Source organism: Nerophis lumbriciformis, linkage group LG29, assembly GCF_033978685.3.
Source record: "Nerophis lumbriciformis linkage group LG29, RoL_Nlum_v2.1, whole genome shotgun sequence".
Classification (NCBI taxonomy): Eukaryota; Metazoa; Chordata; class Actinopteri; order Syngnathiformes; family Syngnathidae; genus Nerophis; species Nerophis lumbriciformis.
The window spans coordinates 14,049,266-14,065,013 of NC_084576.2; the positions used below are offsets into that span (position 1 = coordinate 14,049,266).

The 15,748-nt window shown below is 36.4% G+C and overlaps 1 protein-coding gene and 1 long non-coding RNA gene across 2 annotated transcripts in view; one reads left to right on the top strand and one right to left on the bottom strand.

The window, feature by feature from the left end:
* The window catches only part of LOC133571864 (uncharacterized), a 27,683-nt gene extending 15,785 nt beyond the window's left edge, over positions 1-11,898 (top strand). Inside the window, exons 2-3 of the long non-coding RNA XR_009810456.2 lie at positions 11,439-11,655; positions 11,717-11,898. This is a non-coding gene — a long non-coding RNA (uncharacterized lncRNA). The remainder of the gene's footprint in view (positions 1-11,438; positions 11,656-11,716) is intronic.
* The window catches only part of cfap161 (cilia and flagella associated protein 161), a 20,982-nt gene extending 6,718 nt beyond the window's left edge, over positions 1-14,264 (bottom strand). Inside the window, exons 1-7 of the mRNA XM_061924382.2 lie at positions 14,047-14,264; positions 11,715-11,804; positions 11,424-11,638; positions 10,257-10,338; positions 2,292-2,327; positions 2,097-2,219; positions 1,943-2,016 (exon numbers count right to left, since the gene is read on the bottom strand). Of these exons, the coding sequence (XP_061780366.2) occupies positions 1,943-2,016; positions 2,097-2,219; positions 2,292-2,327; positions 10,257-10,338; positions 11,424-11,638; positions 11,715-11,804; positions 14,047-14,127 (701 nt within the window). The 5' untranslated portion in view covers positions 14,128-14,264. The remainder of the gene's footprint in view (positions 1-1,942; positions 2,017-2,096; positions 2,220-2,291; positions 2,328-10,256; positions 10,339-11,423; positions 11,639-11,714; positions 11,805-14,046) is intronic.
* Between the last annotated feature and the right edge of the window lie 1,484 nt (positions 14,265-15,748).

Below are 15,748 nucleotides of genomic sequence, written 5' to 3' on the forward strand. Positions count from 1 at the left end.
AGCACTGCGTAATTAACATTTATATTTCATCAGTATTTATGAGCCCCTTCTTTTACAGTATATTTGGTTACTATTTTTTTTGGTAATCACGCTGACCTAAGTCTTGATAATAATCCTTGTGATTACCACATGCGTTTAATATGATTTGACAAGGTGTATCCTGTTAAACTGTAAGTAGATATAAATATTGAATATGATTAAAATCAAGAGTAGGATTACTTATTCATTGTTAATATTTGAGTGGCCCCCCGGGGTCCAAAAGGTTAAGAAACCCTGAGCTAACCAATTGTGTTATATTTTTTGGTCTGAAAATGCAATGTAAACATGTTGCAAAAAGAACCTTTAACCCCATAAAGCACAGGATTTCAACAAACACTCCCAAAATGTCGCCTATGTTCTGCTGCCCGCTCTGTTGTCTACTACTTGTATGTTTTACACTGGAAAAGAGCGTGTTGATTGCGACCTTTCGTTCGCGTTCTAAGGAACACTTTGCACATAGTTAAGAACAATGGGTAACTGTTAAGCTTGATCTATAGCGGATATTTTTGTTGGTAAAAGAGAGCCGATGAGATTATTATCACACGTCTCTGTCAATGTAAACAAGGAAGTGATGCAGCCACATGTTTGATTGGTTTGTCAAAGAGGAACTGCACTCTTTGGGGAATTTTACCTATCATTCACAATCATTATGTGAGACAGAAACACGTATGTTGTTGTTTTTTACGCATTCTAACTAGTAAATAAACGTTAGCAAAAGTCAGCTAACAATAGAGCCAAAGTGAGTTGGTTTTTTCCGCCTCTAAAGCCTCCATCAAGGTTTTATATACCGGTAACTGCTTATGTAATGTAGTAACAGGCGCATTGATAATGACATGTATTATTTACGTATTTTTTGTCATTTTAACCATACGGCAGCGTATTGATTTCACAGGTTGTTTTATTATGTTCGCAGTTTGAATTTCTTGTTTAGCACTTAGCAAAAGTATCATATAGCAGAATTGCAAAGTGCTAAACAAGAAATACAAACTAGGAACATAATAAAACAATCACTTACTGTACAATATCTGCTCTCACTGGGATGCCGACAGCAGCTCACCGTCTCAATGTCAATATAGCAGCATAAGCTAGTTAGCTCGCTGTAATCACAGCGCCACTAAAATTACTTTGTCTGCGTTAGCGCTTATAAAAATAATATCGCAAATACTTGGTTGATATTCAGATTACAACATGGCGTTTTTTGGATGTTTTTAGGGCTTAATGGGCGCAACAGAGTGCTCCCATTGTTAGCCACCTCGTACTTGCTGTTTTAACTGAGAATACATAGAAAAAGAAAAATATGTGTTCTTGTCTTATATAAGAATTGTGAATGATAGACAACCTCCAAAAAAAAAAGAGTACAGTTCCATTTCAAACAATTTGTATGTGCGCTTTTGAGCACTTTTCAGGGACTAATTGGAGTGGCAAAAATGACGATGAATGGCCAAAAAGTACAAAGATTGCACAAAGTTACGAGGTTCGCATATATATATATATATATATATATATATATATGGAATTAGTTGAATTTGTGTGAATTGACACGACTGCAACATCCCGAAATCCTGCAGGGTCAGACTTGTACTTTTATTCACTACTCTTGACAATTTAGAGTCTCCAATTAAACAAACAAGGATGTTTTTGGGATGCGGGAGAAACCTGTAGTGCACGGAGTGATGCCAGGCAAGAACGCTTCTTCCTTAAGTGTAAAGAAGGCTCAAACTGGACAGAAAGAGAACTCCTTTATCTTGCATGTTTGGCCTTGGAGTTCTGGAGACAATTTTTCTCAAGAAACTGTTAGGTTTCTTCAGTGTAATCACTCCCACGAACAGAAATTTGTTTACACGTTTGTTAACAATTTGCCCTCAGTCTGTTATCTTAGAGTGAAAAAAACAAAACTAGGTACCCAAGAATAAGATGTTCCATAACAGCCAGAGCCTGGTTGGTTTTGCAGTGGAGGATGATCAAGTTGAAGTTAGCCTGTGGACGACAAAAGCCAAGCTTGCTAAGGTGACGTATGAGTAGTGAAATATTTAACCGTGGAGAACTGAGACGCTCACGGGTACAGGCAGACCCTCATGTTCAAGTCTCTCCTGTGGGTCAAAGTGCACTATCTTCCACCAGGAGAGAAAGGATCCGCTTTTTTCCATGTTGACTTCCTGGAGACGAGACCTCTGTGCAGACTTTGAGAAAAATCCAATGGAATTTTTGTCAATAAACAAAATCATGATCTGTTGACAAACATTTTTTTGTACCTTCCGGAAACTCTGCAGGTCACTTGTCAGGTAGAGCTGAAAGAAAAAGTGATAAAATTGTCACACGTTCAATCACATCTACAGTATAGCTAGTCAATGGTAAATGATTCTTGTAAATCAAAGCAACAGGCGCGTAGATTCTCTATCAGGTTATAGTTTTCTATGTGTATCATTTTAGCTATTTGAAAAAGCACCAAATCCATCCATCCATCCATTTTCTCCCGCTTGTCTCTCTCTGCACTCAGGCGGAAGGCGGGGTACACCCTGGACAAGTCGCCACCACGTCACAGGGCAACACAGATAGACAGACAACATTCACATTCACACACTTGAGCCAATTTAGTGTTGCCAATCAACCTATCCCCAGGTGCATGTTTTTGGAGGTGGGAGGAAGTCGGAGTACCTGGAGGGAACCAACGCAGTCACAGGGAGAACATGCAAACTCCACACAGAAAGAGCAAGCTCACGTAATTTTAATATTTTTAATTTAATGAAAAGAGCATTGGTACGAACATATTAATCCGCATAATTTACAATTCTGATGGCTTTCTTTTAAAGTAAGAAAACTGAATTGATGTTTGATTTATAATTATTACCACATATTTCAACACAATAATTGAGATATGGAAGTACAAATAATTATATAACATGTTGAGAGCATTTTGTTTTACAGAATTTTCAATTTTATATAAAATAGCAATAATTTTTTTGCCATCTTTGTTTTAAGTATATGTATGTACAGTTTCCAATTTAGTTTGTCATCTGTATAGATTCCCAAAAATGTAGTTGAATACACCTTTTCTATTTCCATAACATTAATTATTGTGTTTTAACCATATTCAATATAATGAATAATAATAAGTATAATATGATATAAAATAAATTTAATAATAATAAACATAAAACAAAAGATGACACTCAAAAAACTGATTAAAAATAAATGTACTTTAAATTACGCTGTGCTAAAATAAATAAATTCGAACTAAATTAACATAAAATAAAGGACTGGTTTCACTGCTGGACTAGAAAGAGGTTCCGCAATCCCCTCAATTCCCCCCAAAAACAGATTAACTCGCTGGAATATAAAGATAATATAACATACTTCCATAAACGTGGATGCATATGCAAAAGTGCAATATATGTATCTGTGCAGTAATCTATTAATAGCTGCACCTTATTGCTCTTTTATCTTGCACTACAACGAGCTAATGCAACGAAATGTTGTTCTTATCTGTACTGTAAAGTTCAAATTTGAATGACAAAAAAAGGAAGTCTCTGTCTCTATACATGTTTCTTAAATAACCTGTCAATAAAATGAAGGTGCAAATAAAAATATAGCTTCACCACTTAAATCATATTTTTTGCGCTTAAAACATGTCTCTATTACTTTTGCTCCAGACTTCTGTTTGTTTGAGATTGACATTACTGCCACAAGTGGTGGAAAATTGTATTACAACTGAGTGTCGCTGCGGCCCATTCTGACCATAGTTGGGAACATTTTTTTTGGCCTACCTTTAGGTGGCGCTTGCAGCCCAACAATGGTAGTAGACAATACTGCAGTAGAAATTGCGGAGTGATTTTTGATACAAAACATATTTTACTTTATTCACTATTTAAGTGTTTTTTGCTACCATATGTTGTATATTTTGAATATGAAATGATCTATCATTACACCTAAAAAGTGTATTTTACCCTGTCAATGTGTTGTTTTTGTTAAACCATCTCTTTAATTTGTTGATTCCTTCTTTTACTATTTGTGTTAGCTTCTGTGCGTTCTCACCTTAAAAGATTGTGTCCGTGTCCTCTGCAATTAGGACTAACTTTAAGGCCTTTGTGACTTTGCAAATGTCGTTTATATAGAGATTGAACAATATGTCTTTACTTTTACAGTTTCCGGCTCTGTACTACAGTAATTTGATGTTCAGGAGCTATGGGAACAACACCAAAGAGGAAATACTTTAGTCAAACAATTGTTGCTCGCTAACAATCGGAAAAGGTTCATTAGGTTGTTTCCAAGGCTTTTTTTACGCAAATGAAAAACATTGGGAGTGGACAACACTGCATGTTTAAGCCAAGGAAGAAAAGAGAAACAGCAATAAAGCACTTCATATTACTTACACTATGGGTAGCCAACATGAAGCCGTGAGGCATATACGGTAGTCCAGTCGAAAATGGCTGTGTTGCATAATTTAGTTATTAAAGCTAATCTGTGCTTTTCATGAAAAAAAATAATAAAACCCCTCGACACATTCCAAGAGCCACAAAATCTGACCTAATACTTAATCCTGTCACATCACAATAGAACAATACACTAAACAACTTGAAATAATCCATCAAGTCAAATCATACAATGTGCAAATTCATTGAGCAGGTGGGTGTGTAATATACAGTCAGGTGTAAAAAGAAGGAGACCCCACTTCTTCTCTTGGCATACAAAACCATGAAAACACAACACACACACCCTGCTGTGTTGCCTGTGCTATTATTATCTTTCTGACAAATATTCCATGTGGGAGTTTTAATAAACCCGAAAAGTTGCCTCAATAAGTCAGACTGATTTAAAATTGCTCACAATAAGTAAACGTGTAACACGCGGTTCCACCCTGCCCAGGTTTTGTGCAAATTCTTTTCACATTACATCACGCTTTGAAATTTGAAGTTATACTACAGTATACTTTATTTAAAACATCGTTTTGGTCAAAATTAAGCATAAAATGGCTAAATTAACTAAATATATCGATACAGTATGTGGAGGGGGGCGTGGCCTGCGGGCCTGCCGCAGAACGGGGTGCGCAAGGACCGGCCTCGAAGACAGCGACAGTTGAGTGGATGGCCCAGGTGGACCTTTTTATCTAATCACCTGTCGCCTTTATTAGCAGCAGTCGGGCGGAGACACGTTGTTGGAGCTGGAGTGAGAGCGAGAGAGAGAGAGCGAGACACGGACACAGAAAACATTTTGCTGGAAAGCAGAACACTCGCACTTTGTGAGGGAAATAAAACAGTGTTGCAATCCTGATCCGGGCTCTTGTGACAATGTTTGGTGGTCCAAGGAACCCACTGGAGGGCAACCTCCACACAGTAGCATGGGCCAGTGTTTCTTAACCAAAGGCTGCCAAGCTGTGGACAGTATGGGCTGCAGCGGTACTCCGTTGTAATACACTTTTCCACCATTTGTGGCAGTAATGACAATATCAAACGAACAGAAGAAGTCTGGAGCTAAAGTCATAGACAAGCTTCTTAAGCGCAAAGATGATGACTAAAGTGGTGTGAAGATTTCACTTTTCCTTTGCACTTAAATGTTATTGACAGTTTAGTTAAAAAACATATTTATTATTAATATTTATTAATAATTTAGTTTATTTATTTTAGCACTACATATTGCATGTCAATTTATTTTTCATCAGTTATTTATGGGTGCCTTCTTACACAGCATATTAAGTTAGTAGGACAGTGAACAGCACTGGACAGGTGGGCGAAGACAATACTGACAAGGATGGAGGAGACAATATTTGTAATTGACACATCGTTTCGTATCATTTGACAAGGTTGTGAACTGTAAATAAGTCTGACATAATTACTGAATACGATTAAAATCAAGAGTAAGATGGCTAATTCAGTGTTAATATTTGAGTAGTTTAGTAAAATTTGGGCCCTGAGGGCACAATATTAGGAGCCCCTGGTATAGGCCACTGGATGAGGCAAAGCCAATCAAGGTGTGCCGCTCAGCCTCAGGCAGCATTTACTCATGCCTTAATGTAAGCACACGATGGCTCCGAGAGTCTTATTTTATATCATTAAATCTACTACAGTGACTCTGTACTGTGGTATGCACCAAAGAAGTCTGTAAATATGTACTATATATGGAGTATCACTGTTAATGGTGTTTGGGCATTGTGTGTAATATACAGTGGCCAGAAATATGAAATATACTTTTGTTAAATAAAACCTCTGCCTTGTTTTTAATGAATACTTAGGCCCACTATGCTACTGTAGTTTAATGTTGGTCATTATGGTACTCGGAGAGCCAAGTGTTTTCTGAGGTGGTACTTGGTGAAAAAAATTGAGAACACTGATCTACTTAATTGGATTAAACGAAGGCAAAGTGGGTGTTATTTCTTTCTTTCTTTTTAATTTTTCTTAAACATTTGTTAATGTTGAGTTTTGAGGCAAATACACTTGCCAGGAATACAATCACAAATCAAATGTCCTTTTTTCCCCCTAAAACCAAGATATCCACAAAACTTAGAAATAAAATAAGGGAAAAAAATCTATCAAAATTACAATACATAAAATAAATACATCAGTTTAATGAGTAAAGGTAAATATTGACACAAAACCACAGACAACTGTATTCAGGGCAAATATTTAACAATAAAAAGTAAAACAAATAAATATATAATCTTGTATGTGGGTGTTACTTTATGTGTAGAGGGCTCTCATAATGTTAGAAAACATATTTACAAAGTCCTAAGCAGGATTTGCGTACTCTAGCTATTATATTATTTGATTTACATTTAAAGGGGAACTGCACTTTTTGGGGAATTTTGCCTATCGTTCACAATCATTATGAGAGACAAGAACACACGTCTTTCCCCCGCCCATGATTTTAAAGATGATAAAAAACATTTGAAAGATGCGACTAATGGAGTCAGGGCCGGCCCGTGGCATAGGCCGTATAGGCAAATGCTAAGGGCGCCGTCCATCAGGGGGCGCCACGCCAGTGCCACAAATGTTGGAGAAAAAAAAAAAGAAAAAAAGTTGGTTCTATTATTTCTAAATACAAAAAATAATCCCACGTTAATTAAAATGCAAATTAAAGCCTATTTAATAGAAATATTATTTGTTACAACATTACGCCCCCCCCTTTCCCCCGCACGGTCCCCCCCCCCCCCTTCCCGTATCATGACTCTTTTTGGACGTCACAACATCAAAAAATCAACACAAGATGTCAAAACGGCCAAGACTGTCAGGTGCCCAGGGAAGAAAAAAGAGAAAAGAAGAGGAGGAGAAACGAGAAAAGACAGAGGTAGCAGGTAGGTGAGCCTACATGAAATTATTTGTCTGTTACAGAATGTGATAGTAACCTGGCTTTTTAGCATTAAGCTAGTGTTACATGATTCGGCAATTGCTAATCAATAAATAGCTAGTTCTGTTTTAACGTCGGGTTAATATTGTGGAGGGGGCTAAATTGTTATGGAAAATAATAATGTAACGTTAGGTAATTACAGTACTCCCACCTTACATTCCGCAGGGACATTTGTATTAGATCTTTTAAGCAGGTGTTTTTGTTTACATTGTTATTGCCTTCTGGTTAGCTTATGTTTGCCCTGCAGGTAATAGTCACTTTTCCACCCCTTTATATATTAGGTATTAGGTATAGTTGTAAGCATAGGTGGGTAGAGTAGCCAGAAATTGTACTCAAGTAAGAGTACTGTTACTTTAGAGATTTATTACTCAAGTAAAAGTAAGGAGTAGTCACCCAAATATTTACCGTACTTGAGTAAAAGTAAAAAGTATGTTGTGAAAAAACTACTCAAGTACTGAGTAACTGATGAGTAACATACACACACACACATATATATATATATATATATATATATATATATATATATATATACACATACATATACATTGATATATACAGTATATAATTTATATGTATTTATTTTGCTGTTTTTGTTTACATGTTAAAGATGTTTTAATGAATATACATGCATGTTTAACATATAGATTCCTTTCTTTCATGCAGACTAGAATATAAGTTGGTGTATTACCTGATTCTGATGACTTGCGTTGATTGTAATCAGACAGTAGTGATGATAACGTCCACGTTTTCAAATGGAGGAGAAGAAAAGTTCCTCCTTTCTGTCTAATACCACATGAAAGTGGTTGGTTTTTGGCACCTTATTTGTCCAGCTTCCATATTCGTTTTTATACACTTTACAAGAAATATATTGGCGTCAAACTCCGTAGCTTGCTAGCTTGTTTGCGCTGGCTTTCGGAGACTCTTGTTTTGAAAGCGCAGGCGCGATGGAGCGGCACTTTTATTGTGAAGACAGGAACGTCCTCATGTGCGGTCAGTCTTGAGGCTTTTGACGGGATGTACGGTTGAAATAAAAAAAGTATATTTTTTCCTTCACACTTTTGATTGATTGATTGGAACTTTTATGATTAGATTGCACAGTACAGTACATATTACGTACAATTGACCACTAAATGGTAACACCCCAATAAGTTTTTCAACTTGTTTAAGTCAGGTCATGTGACCACCTGGCTCTGTTTGATTGGTCCAACGTCACCAGTGACTGCATCTGATTGGTGGAACGAAGTGAAACGTCACCAGTAAGGCAGGCACTTTGAAGGTCTGTCTGACAGACCAAAACAAACAAAGCGTGCATTAACAGATCGATAAAAATTAGTAGCGAGTAGCGAGCTGAATGTAGATAAAAGTAGCGGAGTAAAAGTAGCGTTCCTTCTCTATAAATATACTTAAGTAAAAGTAAAAGTATGTTGCAGTAAAACTACTCTTAGAAGTACAATTTATCCCAAAAGTTACTCAAGTAGATGTAACGGAGTAAATGTAGCGCGTTACTACCCACCTCTGGTTGTAAGTAAAAAAAAAGGTCAAAGACAAAGCTATTCGGTTTCTTGTGAGTATATACACTTCACTGCCGATGTGGGGGGGCGCCACCTAAAATCTTGCCTAGGGCGCCAGATTGGTTAGGGCCGGGCCTGAATGCAGTCTATATATAATGTAGTAACAGACACGTGATTTACATAACAATATATAACATGTTCAATAATTACCGTATTTTGATCATTTTAATCATTTCCGGGACTGATTTATTCCGTGCATTGATTTCTGTTTCCATAGCAACGCACGTCTGACTTCTGGCAACAAAAATGTGTCCCTACTTCCAGAATCATACATGAGTGTGTGTTCTAATCATGGCAGACTTGTAACAGACAACAAAAACAACTATTTTTGGACAAATGAGGATTTACAACCTTATACTTTTGAAGCTGAATATACTGCTGCCTATAGAAGCGAGCACGAAGGACGAGTGAGACGTTGGAGAGGGGGATGAAAGCGATTTTGACACTATAAATATGGAACTTGGAGACAAGCTATTTCGACATAAATGGATTGCTTACCCAACATGTCCATGGAGTGAGTCACTTTAATATCGATCATGATACACGCAGCATGTCATGCGTGTTATTACAACTACATACATACACTCTCTGGCTAGCTCAGTTGTGTACAAACAAAACATGACATGTGGGCTAATACTTTACAGATACTGTATTATGATTGTTCATGTTTTTCAGTCAGTACAAATTGGTGTTGTATCGCAGTGTTGTTGTGCATTACAAACTCAAACGTGGTTGGTGCTGACGTAGAAGCTTATCTCTCGCCGTAGTTAGCTTTTACGGCTAATACCGAAGCATGCCGATGTGTTTGTACGATAGAAAAATGGTTCCTCAGTGTTCCCTCTTACAATAACAATGTCGCTACAGCTTGGCTATTATACAGGTTACGGAACGTAAATAAAGTATTGTTGACGGTTTTTGAATGCATTTTTAAAGTGATTTAGAGGTAGAATTGATTGCTCCCATTAGCTGCATTGCTAGTCACCTAGACCGAGCCGATTTTTACGTAACAAAAGCAAAAAAATAAAAAATTGTCTTCTTGTCCCTCATAATGAAAAAAGTGCAGTTCCCCTTTAATAATAAATAGTACTCGGAAATGTATTTACCACCATTTACCAATTAACCGCCATGTTGCTGTAGCATATAATTTGATGCAATCGCGCCTTTTGACGGTTATCAATACTAACTGCCACCTGGCACAATAAAAATGAACAGAACAACTCAAAATAAAGCAATAAATCATAAAAAGGTGCACTAATGCACAAGCAAACATGCCAGTTTTCGGTATAATGGAACGTTTTAGTTACTTACGCCGCGGGCAAAGCCACTTGTTGTTTTCAGGGCAAAACTTTGCTCGTAGTGCAAAGTGGCTCCTACAGGAGTGCCATCCACACTGTAACAACACAAGCAGCGCCGTTACAAGTTTCCTTCTCAGTCACACGCTGCTGCACAACACTGTTACCACCTGTGTGTGCATGTGTGTGTGTGTGTGCTTGTATTTCTACCCTTCTTGAGACATCAACAAGGAAAAGTACCTTCTATATGATGACCGGTGAACAAGTTAGGACCGAAATCATGGTCCCAATATGGAAAACCATTGCATCTAATAGAGAATGTCTCATTTGCACCCCTGGTGGTGAAATCTATCAAAATTAGGGTGGACCCAAAAAGGAGGGATTTTTCAAATTGACTTTGTGTAAGTTTTAAAAGTGCTCCCCCTCTTGTCAGCATTTGAAATAACAAGTGTTTGTAAAAAATTGAAGTGCTCCCCCTCTGGCCAACATATGTAATAACAAGTGTGTGTAAGAAATTTAAATGCACCCCCTTTGGCCAAAATTGATTAAAATAAATAAATAAATATGTATGTAGAGACATACTGTAATAACTTGAAGTATATTATGAAGATTAAAAAACCAATTACAAACAAACAAAAAAAATTAACTAAAAGCTTACCTTTTTTATATTTACATATAGGGCTGGGCGATATATCGAGTTTGTAAGATATATTGATACATTTTTAAACAAGACATGAATTAAGAAAATATCGATATAATTGATTTCACGTTAAAATTACTAAACACCGCTTATTTGTTGTGTTCCTTGTTCTCCCCCGCTCTTCCTCTATGGGCTACTTAACCCCTCCCCTTCCTTCTTCCAAGACGTGCTCGCACATATAAGAACATCCATGATTGGTTGGTTGTTTACTATGATGAGTCACGATTGGTTAGTATCAGGCCATCAGAGGCAAGATAGAGCGGGTCATCGAAAAATATATCGAGATACACTTTTTTGTCCATATCGCCCAGCCCTATTTACATAGTATATATATATATATATATATATATTATTAATGTTGTAAAAACAAATCTTTATATATCTAGAAAGGGTGGTCCTAGAGAGGTAGGCATTTTTCGGAGGTCTTAAGAAGGTAAATACAATAATGTGTGTGTGTGTGTGTGTGTGTGTGTGTGTGTGTACCTGGTAATAATGAAGGCAGTACGCACACTGGGCTGAATGCTTCTCCCAGCACTGATCCCACATGGGGCAACGATGCCAGGACAAGGACTCTTCACCATGTTGTCAACGTACGCGTTGACGCCTAAAGCGTAACACACGCCTTGTTCTCCTATGTTGACCAGCATCACAACATCCCCAAAGTGTAACTCCCCATCCATGGTGACGGTCAGGTCCACCTGCACATGGACAAACAGTCAGTCATCATCATCACCATCGCCACTGACGTTGTGTTATTAATGTTCATTTTCCTACAGGACTCAGGATGTGGTGCTTGAGGAAGTCAACTTTCTGGGCAGCGAGCTCGCCCCTTTCCCTTTTGCTCAAGTATTCTTTCCTCACATCCTGTGGGCACATCAATATTTAAGTGGCACTCATGTTGTAAGCAATGATACATACAGTAATTATACATTAAAAAATAAAGAAATGCCACAGCAAATGGCACATTGGACTTACAAGTTCATCTTATTTTCACATACATTGTATGCTACATTAGACCTAGACAGACTTGAAATTAATATACAACTTATTTTTACTGTTTTACAAAATGTTTAAAATATCTACAAATATCAAAGTCCCTCCTCTCTCGTTATTCTATATACTTTTTAAGCATGCAGCCCTTGGTGGAAATGAAGTAAATGTGTACAGCACGGCTGTTACACATTCAAACTCAATCAAAATGTACTTATGAAGCGCTTTTCATACATAAAAGAAATGCACCACAAAGTGCTTTACAGACAAACAATACCCATGAATGAACAAATAAATGCATGGCTGAGTACAGAGGAAATAGGTGAGTAACCACTATCACAGCAGGCATCTGCACCAGGAGGTCATCAGACCATGGCCACCAGGCACTGACACAAAGCGCCCCCACAGCACGGCCGATAACCCCTGATGCAGATGACTCCCTCTGACAAAAGCTGGAAAGTAAAATTAACCTTTAAAATAGTAAGAACCATGAGTAGGAATAAAGGACAAAATAAAAGTAAAACATATGAGGATAAAAAAATAAATTATATATATATATATATATATATATATATATATATATATATATATATCCATCCATCTATTTTCTACCGATTGTCCCTTTTTGGGGTCGCGGGGGGTGCTGGAGCCTATCTCAGCTGTATCCGGGCGGAAGGCGAGGTACACCCTGGACAAGTCGCCACCTCATCGCAGGGCCAATACAGATAGACAGACAACATTCACACTCACATTCACACACTAGGGCCAATTTAGTATTGCCAATCAACTCAAGTAAATAAAATCTTGCATAATTATTATATATATATATATATATATATATATATATATATATATATATATATATATAATAGAAGTAAATAAAATCTTGCATAATTAATGAGATAAAAACTCATACTTTTTATCTCATTAATTATGCAAGACTTTATTTACTTCTATTTATTATATATATATATAAATATAAATATATAATAAATATATATACATATATATATATGTGTATATATATATATATACATATATATAATAAATAGAAGTAAATAGCATCTTGTATAATTAATGAGATAAAAAGTATGTGAGTGTGAATGTTGTATATATAATAAATATATATATATTTATTATATATATATATATATAATAAATAGTATTTATTATATACATACATACATATATATATATATATGTATATATATATACATATATATAATTTAAAAAAAAAAATAAATAAAAAAATAAAATATATATATATATATATATATATATAAAATCTTGCATAATTAATGAGATAAAAAGTATGAGTGACTTCAATAAAATGAATAAATATTAGGTAAAAGACAAATAAAAAAGAATGCTGTAAAGAACACCGTAAAATGTATTGTCATTTTTATTAATTTGATGGGTAGTTTGCTGTAAAATCATAAGTCAAGCAGAGTATTTTTTTTTTTAGACTAAAATGTTTGGAAAGTATACTGTAATATTTGTTGCAATAATGGATACTACCAAAGTTTAAAAGGAGTACATATATTTTTGTCTGTCAAAATGGAAAAAATCAATTACATTTCGTGAGAAAATATAAATACTTTATTGACACATTTCCAGGTGTTTGCGGGCCAGATCTGGCCCCCGGGCCTTGAGTTTGACACCTGTGCCAGTTTAAGCAACAACACACGCAGAAGATGTTTACAAAGTACTCATTGTGGGAGTGAGGTTGAACATGAATACGTTTTTCTTACTCTAATGTACTCCTTAATTATTTGTCACTTCTTATTGCTCACTTCCTTTTCTTTTTTTATTTATTTTCATTTCATTTCCTGCTTATGTCACAGGGGGGAGACAAGACAAGCTCTGCTTCTTCCCACGCCTTTCGGACGGTTGGTCACTTAAGCAAAAAGTGTACTTGTGAATGTTCCCAATAAATGAAATAATTCTGTCATTCTTATCTAAAATTGTCTATTTTGATATGAAGGAGTTGTATTTCATTTCGCCCTCGGTATTTGTCGAATCCGGCGTCCCTGGTCCAATGTACGACCATGTAGCTCAGCTAGCATAGCACCCTACCGCACTTCGTTACAAAAGCGTCATTTTCCGCCTCACAAACCTCTTCTAGGTGCTGCTCCTCTTTCCAGTTGCCGATTTTCACGTTCGTGCGATAGGTTTTAAACTGGCTCTTGGAGGTCATTTTGTTTTAATCGCCGAAATCGCACTTGCCTCGTGCGTCGGTTCCTATGGTAACCACTAAACAGCTGCCAGTAGTCGCCGCGAGAGGGCGCGCTGGCGACATGCGTGCCACGTCCCTGTAAGGGGGCGCGGTCCCGCTGGAGGTAAACGTTGAAAGGCGGCCCGCTTTATGCACTTACATAAAGGCGACGTCATCTTTACCCGCTCTTTTCCACGTGCAGGCTTGAAAACGTCACGTGACAATGTCAACTAAAAAATAGACCTGCTCGTATAAATGTGCCAATGTCGTCCGAAGCTCTTCTTAACTGGAAAAAACGCAGTGGTATATTTGTATTATACTAACACATCGTATTTAATCATTACTATTTAAGGAAGACATATAATAGAAATATAATGACAAAGTAATGGTTACACTACATAATTTATGTTTGCTTAACAAAACAACTTTTAAGTTTAACTACCCTTAGTAGTGTAGTTTACTACTACACTTAAAAGTTAAGATAAATTAAACAAATGTAAAATATTTAAATTGTTGACTTAAAATAAAACAGTATTTTTTTTACTATAGTATAGAACACATCATATCTAAATACTTTTTAGGTAAGAAATATAATTCAGTCATCATAAGCTAATTGTTTCACTAGATAATCCATACTTAATATGTATGTATAACAAAGAAAAACACATTTATAGTTCAACTGCACTTATTTGTGCCTAAAGTTTACTATTATACTTAAAAGTTATTATAAATAAATAAAAAAATTGCCACTGTAGTGAACATCATTATTTTATGTTGGGTTTTTTTAAATTAATTTAAATTAATTTTATTTAATTCTAAGAAAACATAGTCCAAAAAATAATGCCCAACATTTAAAACTAAACAAGTCAACAGTATTATTTATTTTGTTTGTACTTAAAAGTAATTTTCTGGTGGCAGAGGGGTTAGTGCATCTGCCTCACAATACGAAGGTCCTGAGTAGTCTTGGGTTCAATCCCGGGCTCGGGATCTTTCTGTGTGGAGTTTGCATGTTCTCCCCGTGACTGCGTGGGTTCCCTCCGGGTACTCCGGCTTCCTCCCACTTCCAAAGACATGCACCTGGGGATAAGTTGATTGGCAACACTAAATTGGCCCTAGTGTGTGGATGTGAGTGTGAATGTTGTCTGTCTATCTGTGTTGGCCCTGCGATGAGGTGGCGACTTGTCCAGGGTGTACCCCGCCTTCCGCCCGATTGTAGCTGAGATAGGCTCCAGCGCCTCCCGCGACCCCGAAGGGAATAAGCGGTAGAAAATGGATGGATGGATGGATAATAAAATATTTTTTCAAGAAATACCTAACATTTAAAAATAAAGTATGAAATATAGGATTAATATTTACGCAGCAAAGGAGCAAATATGTATTAATTGTATCCTTCCATTTTCTACCGCTTGTCCCCCTCGGTATCCTATCCTAGCTGCAACTCATAACAAGTTAATAGTTACACTACATAATTCATAATTAATGTGTATGTATAATAAAATAATGTCAATTTTAGCTCAGCTACACTTATTTTTGCCCAAAGTTTACTACGACACCTAAAAGTTACGATTAATTAGGAAATGTGCCAATGAAGCTCACAACAGTA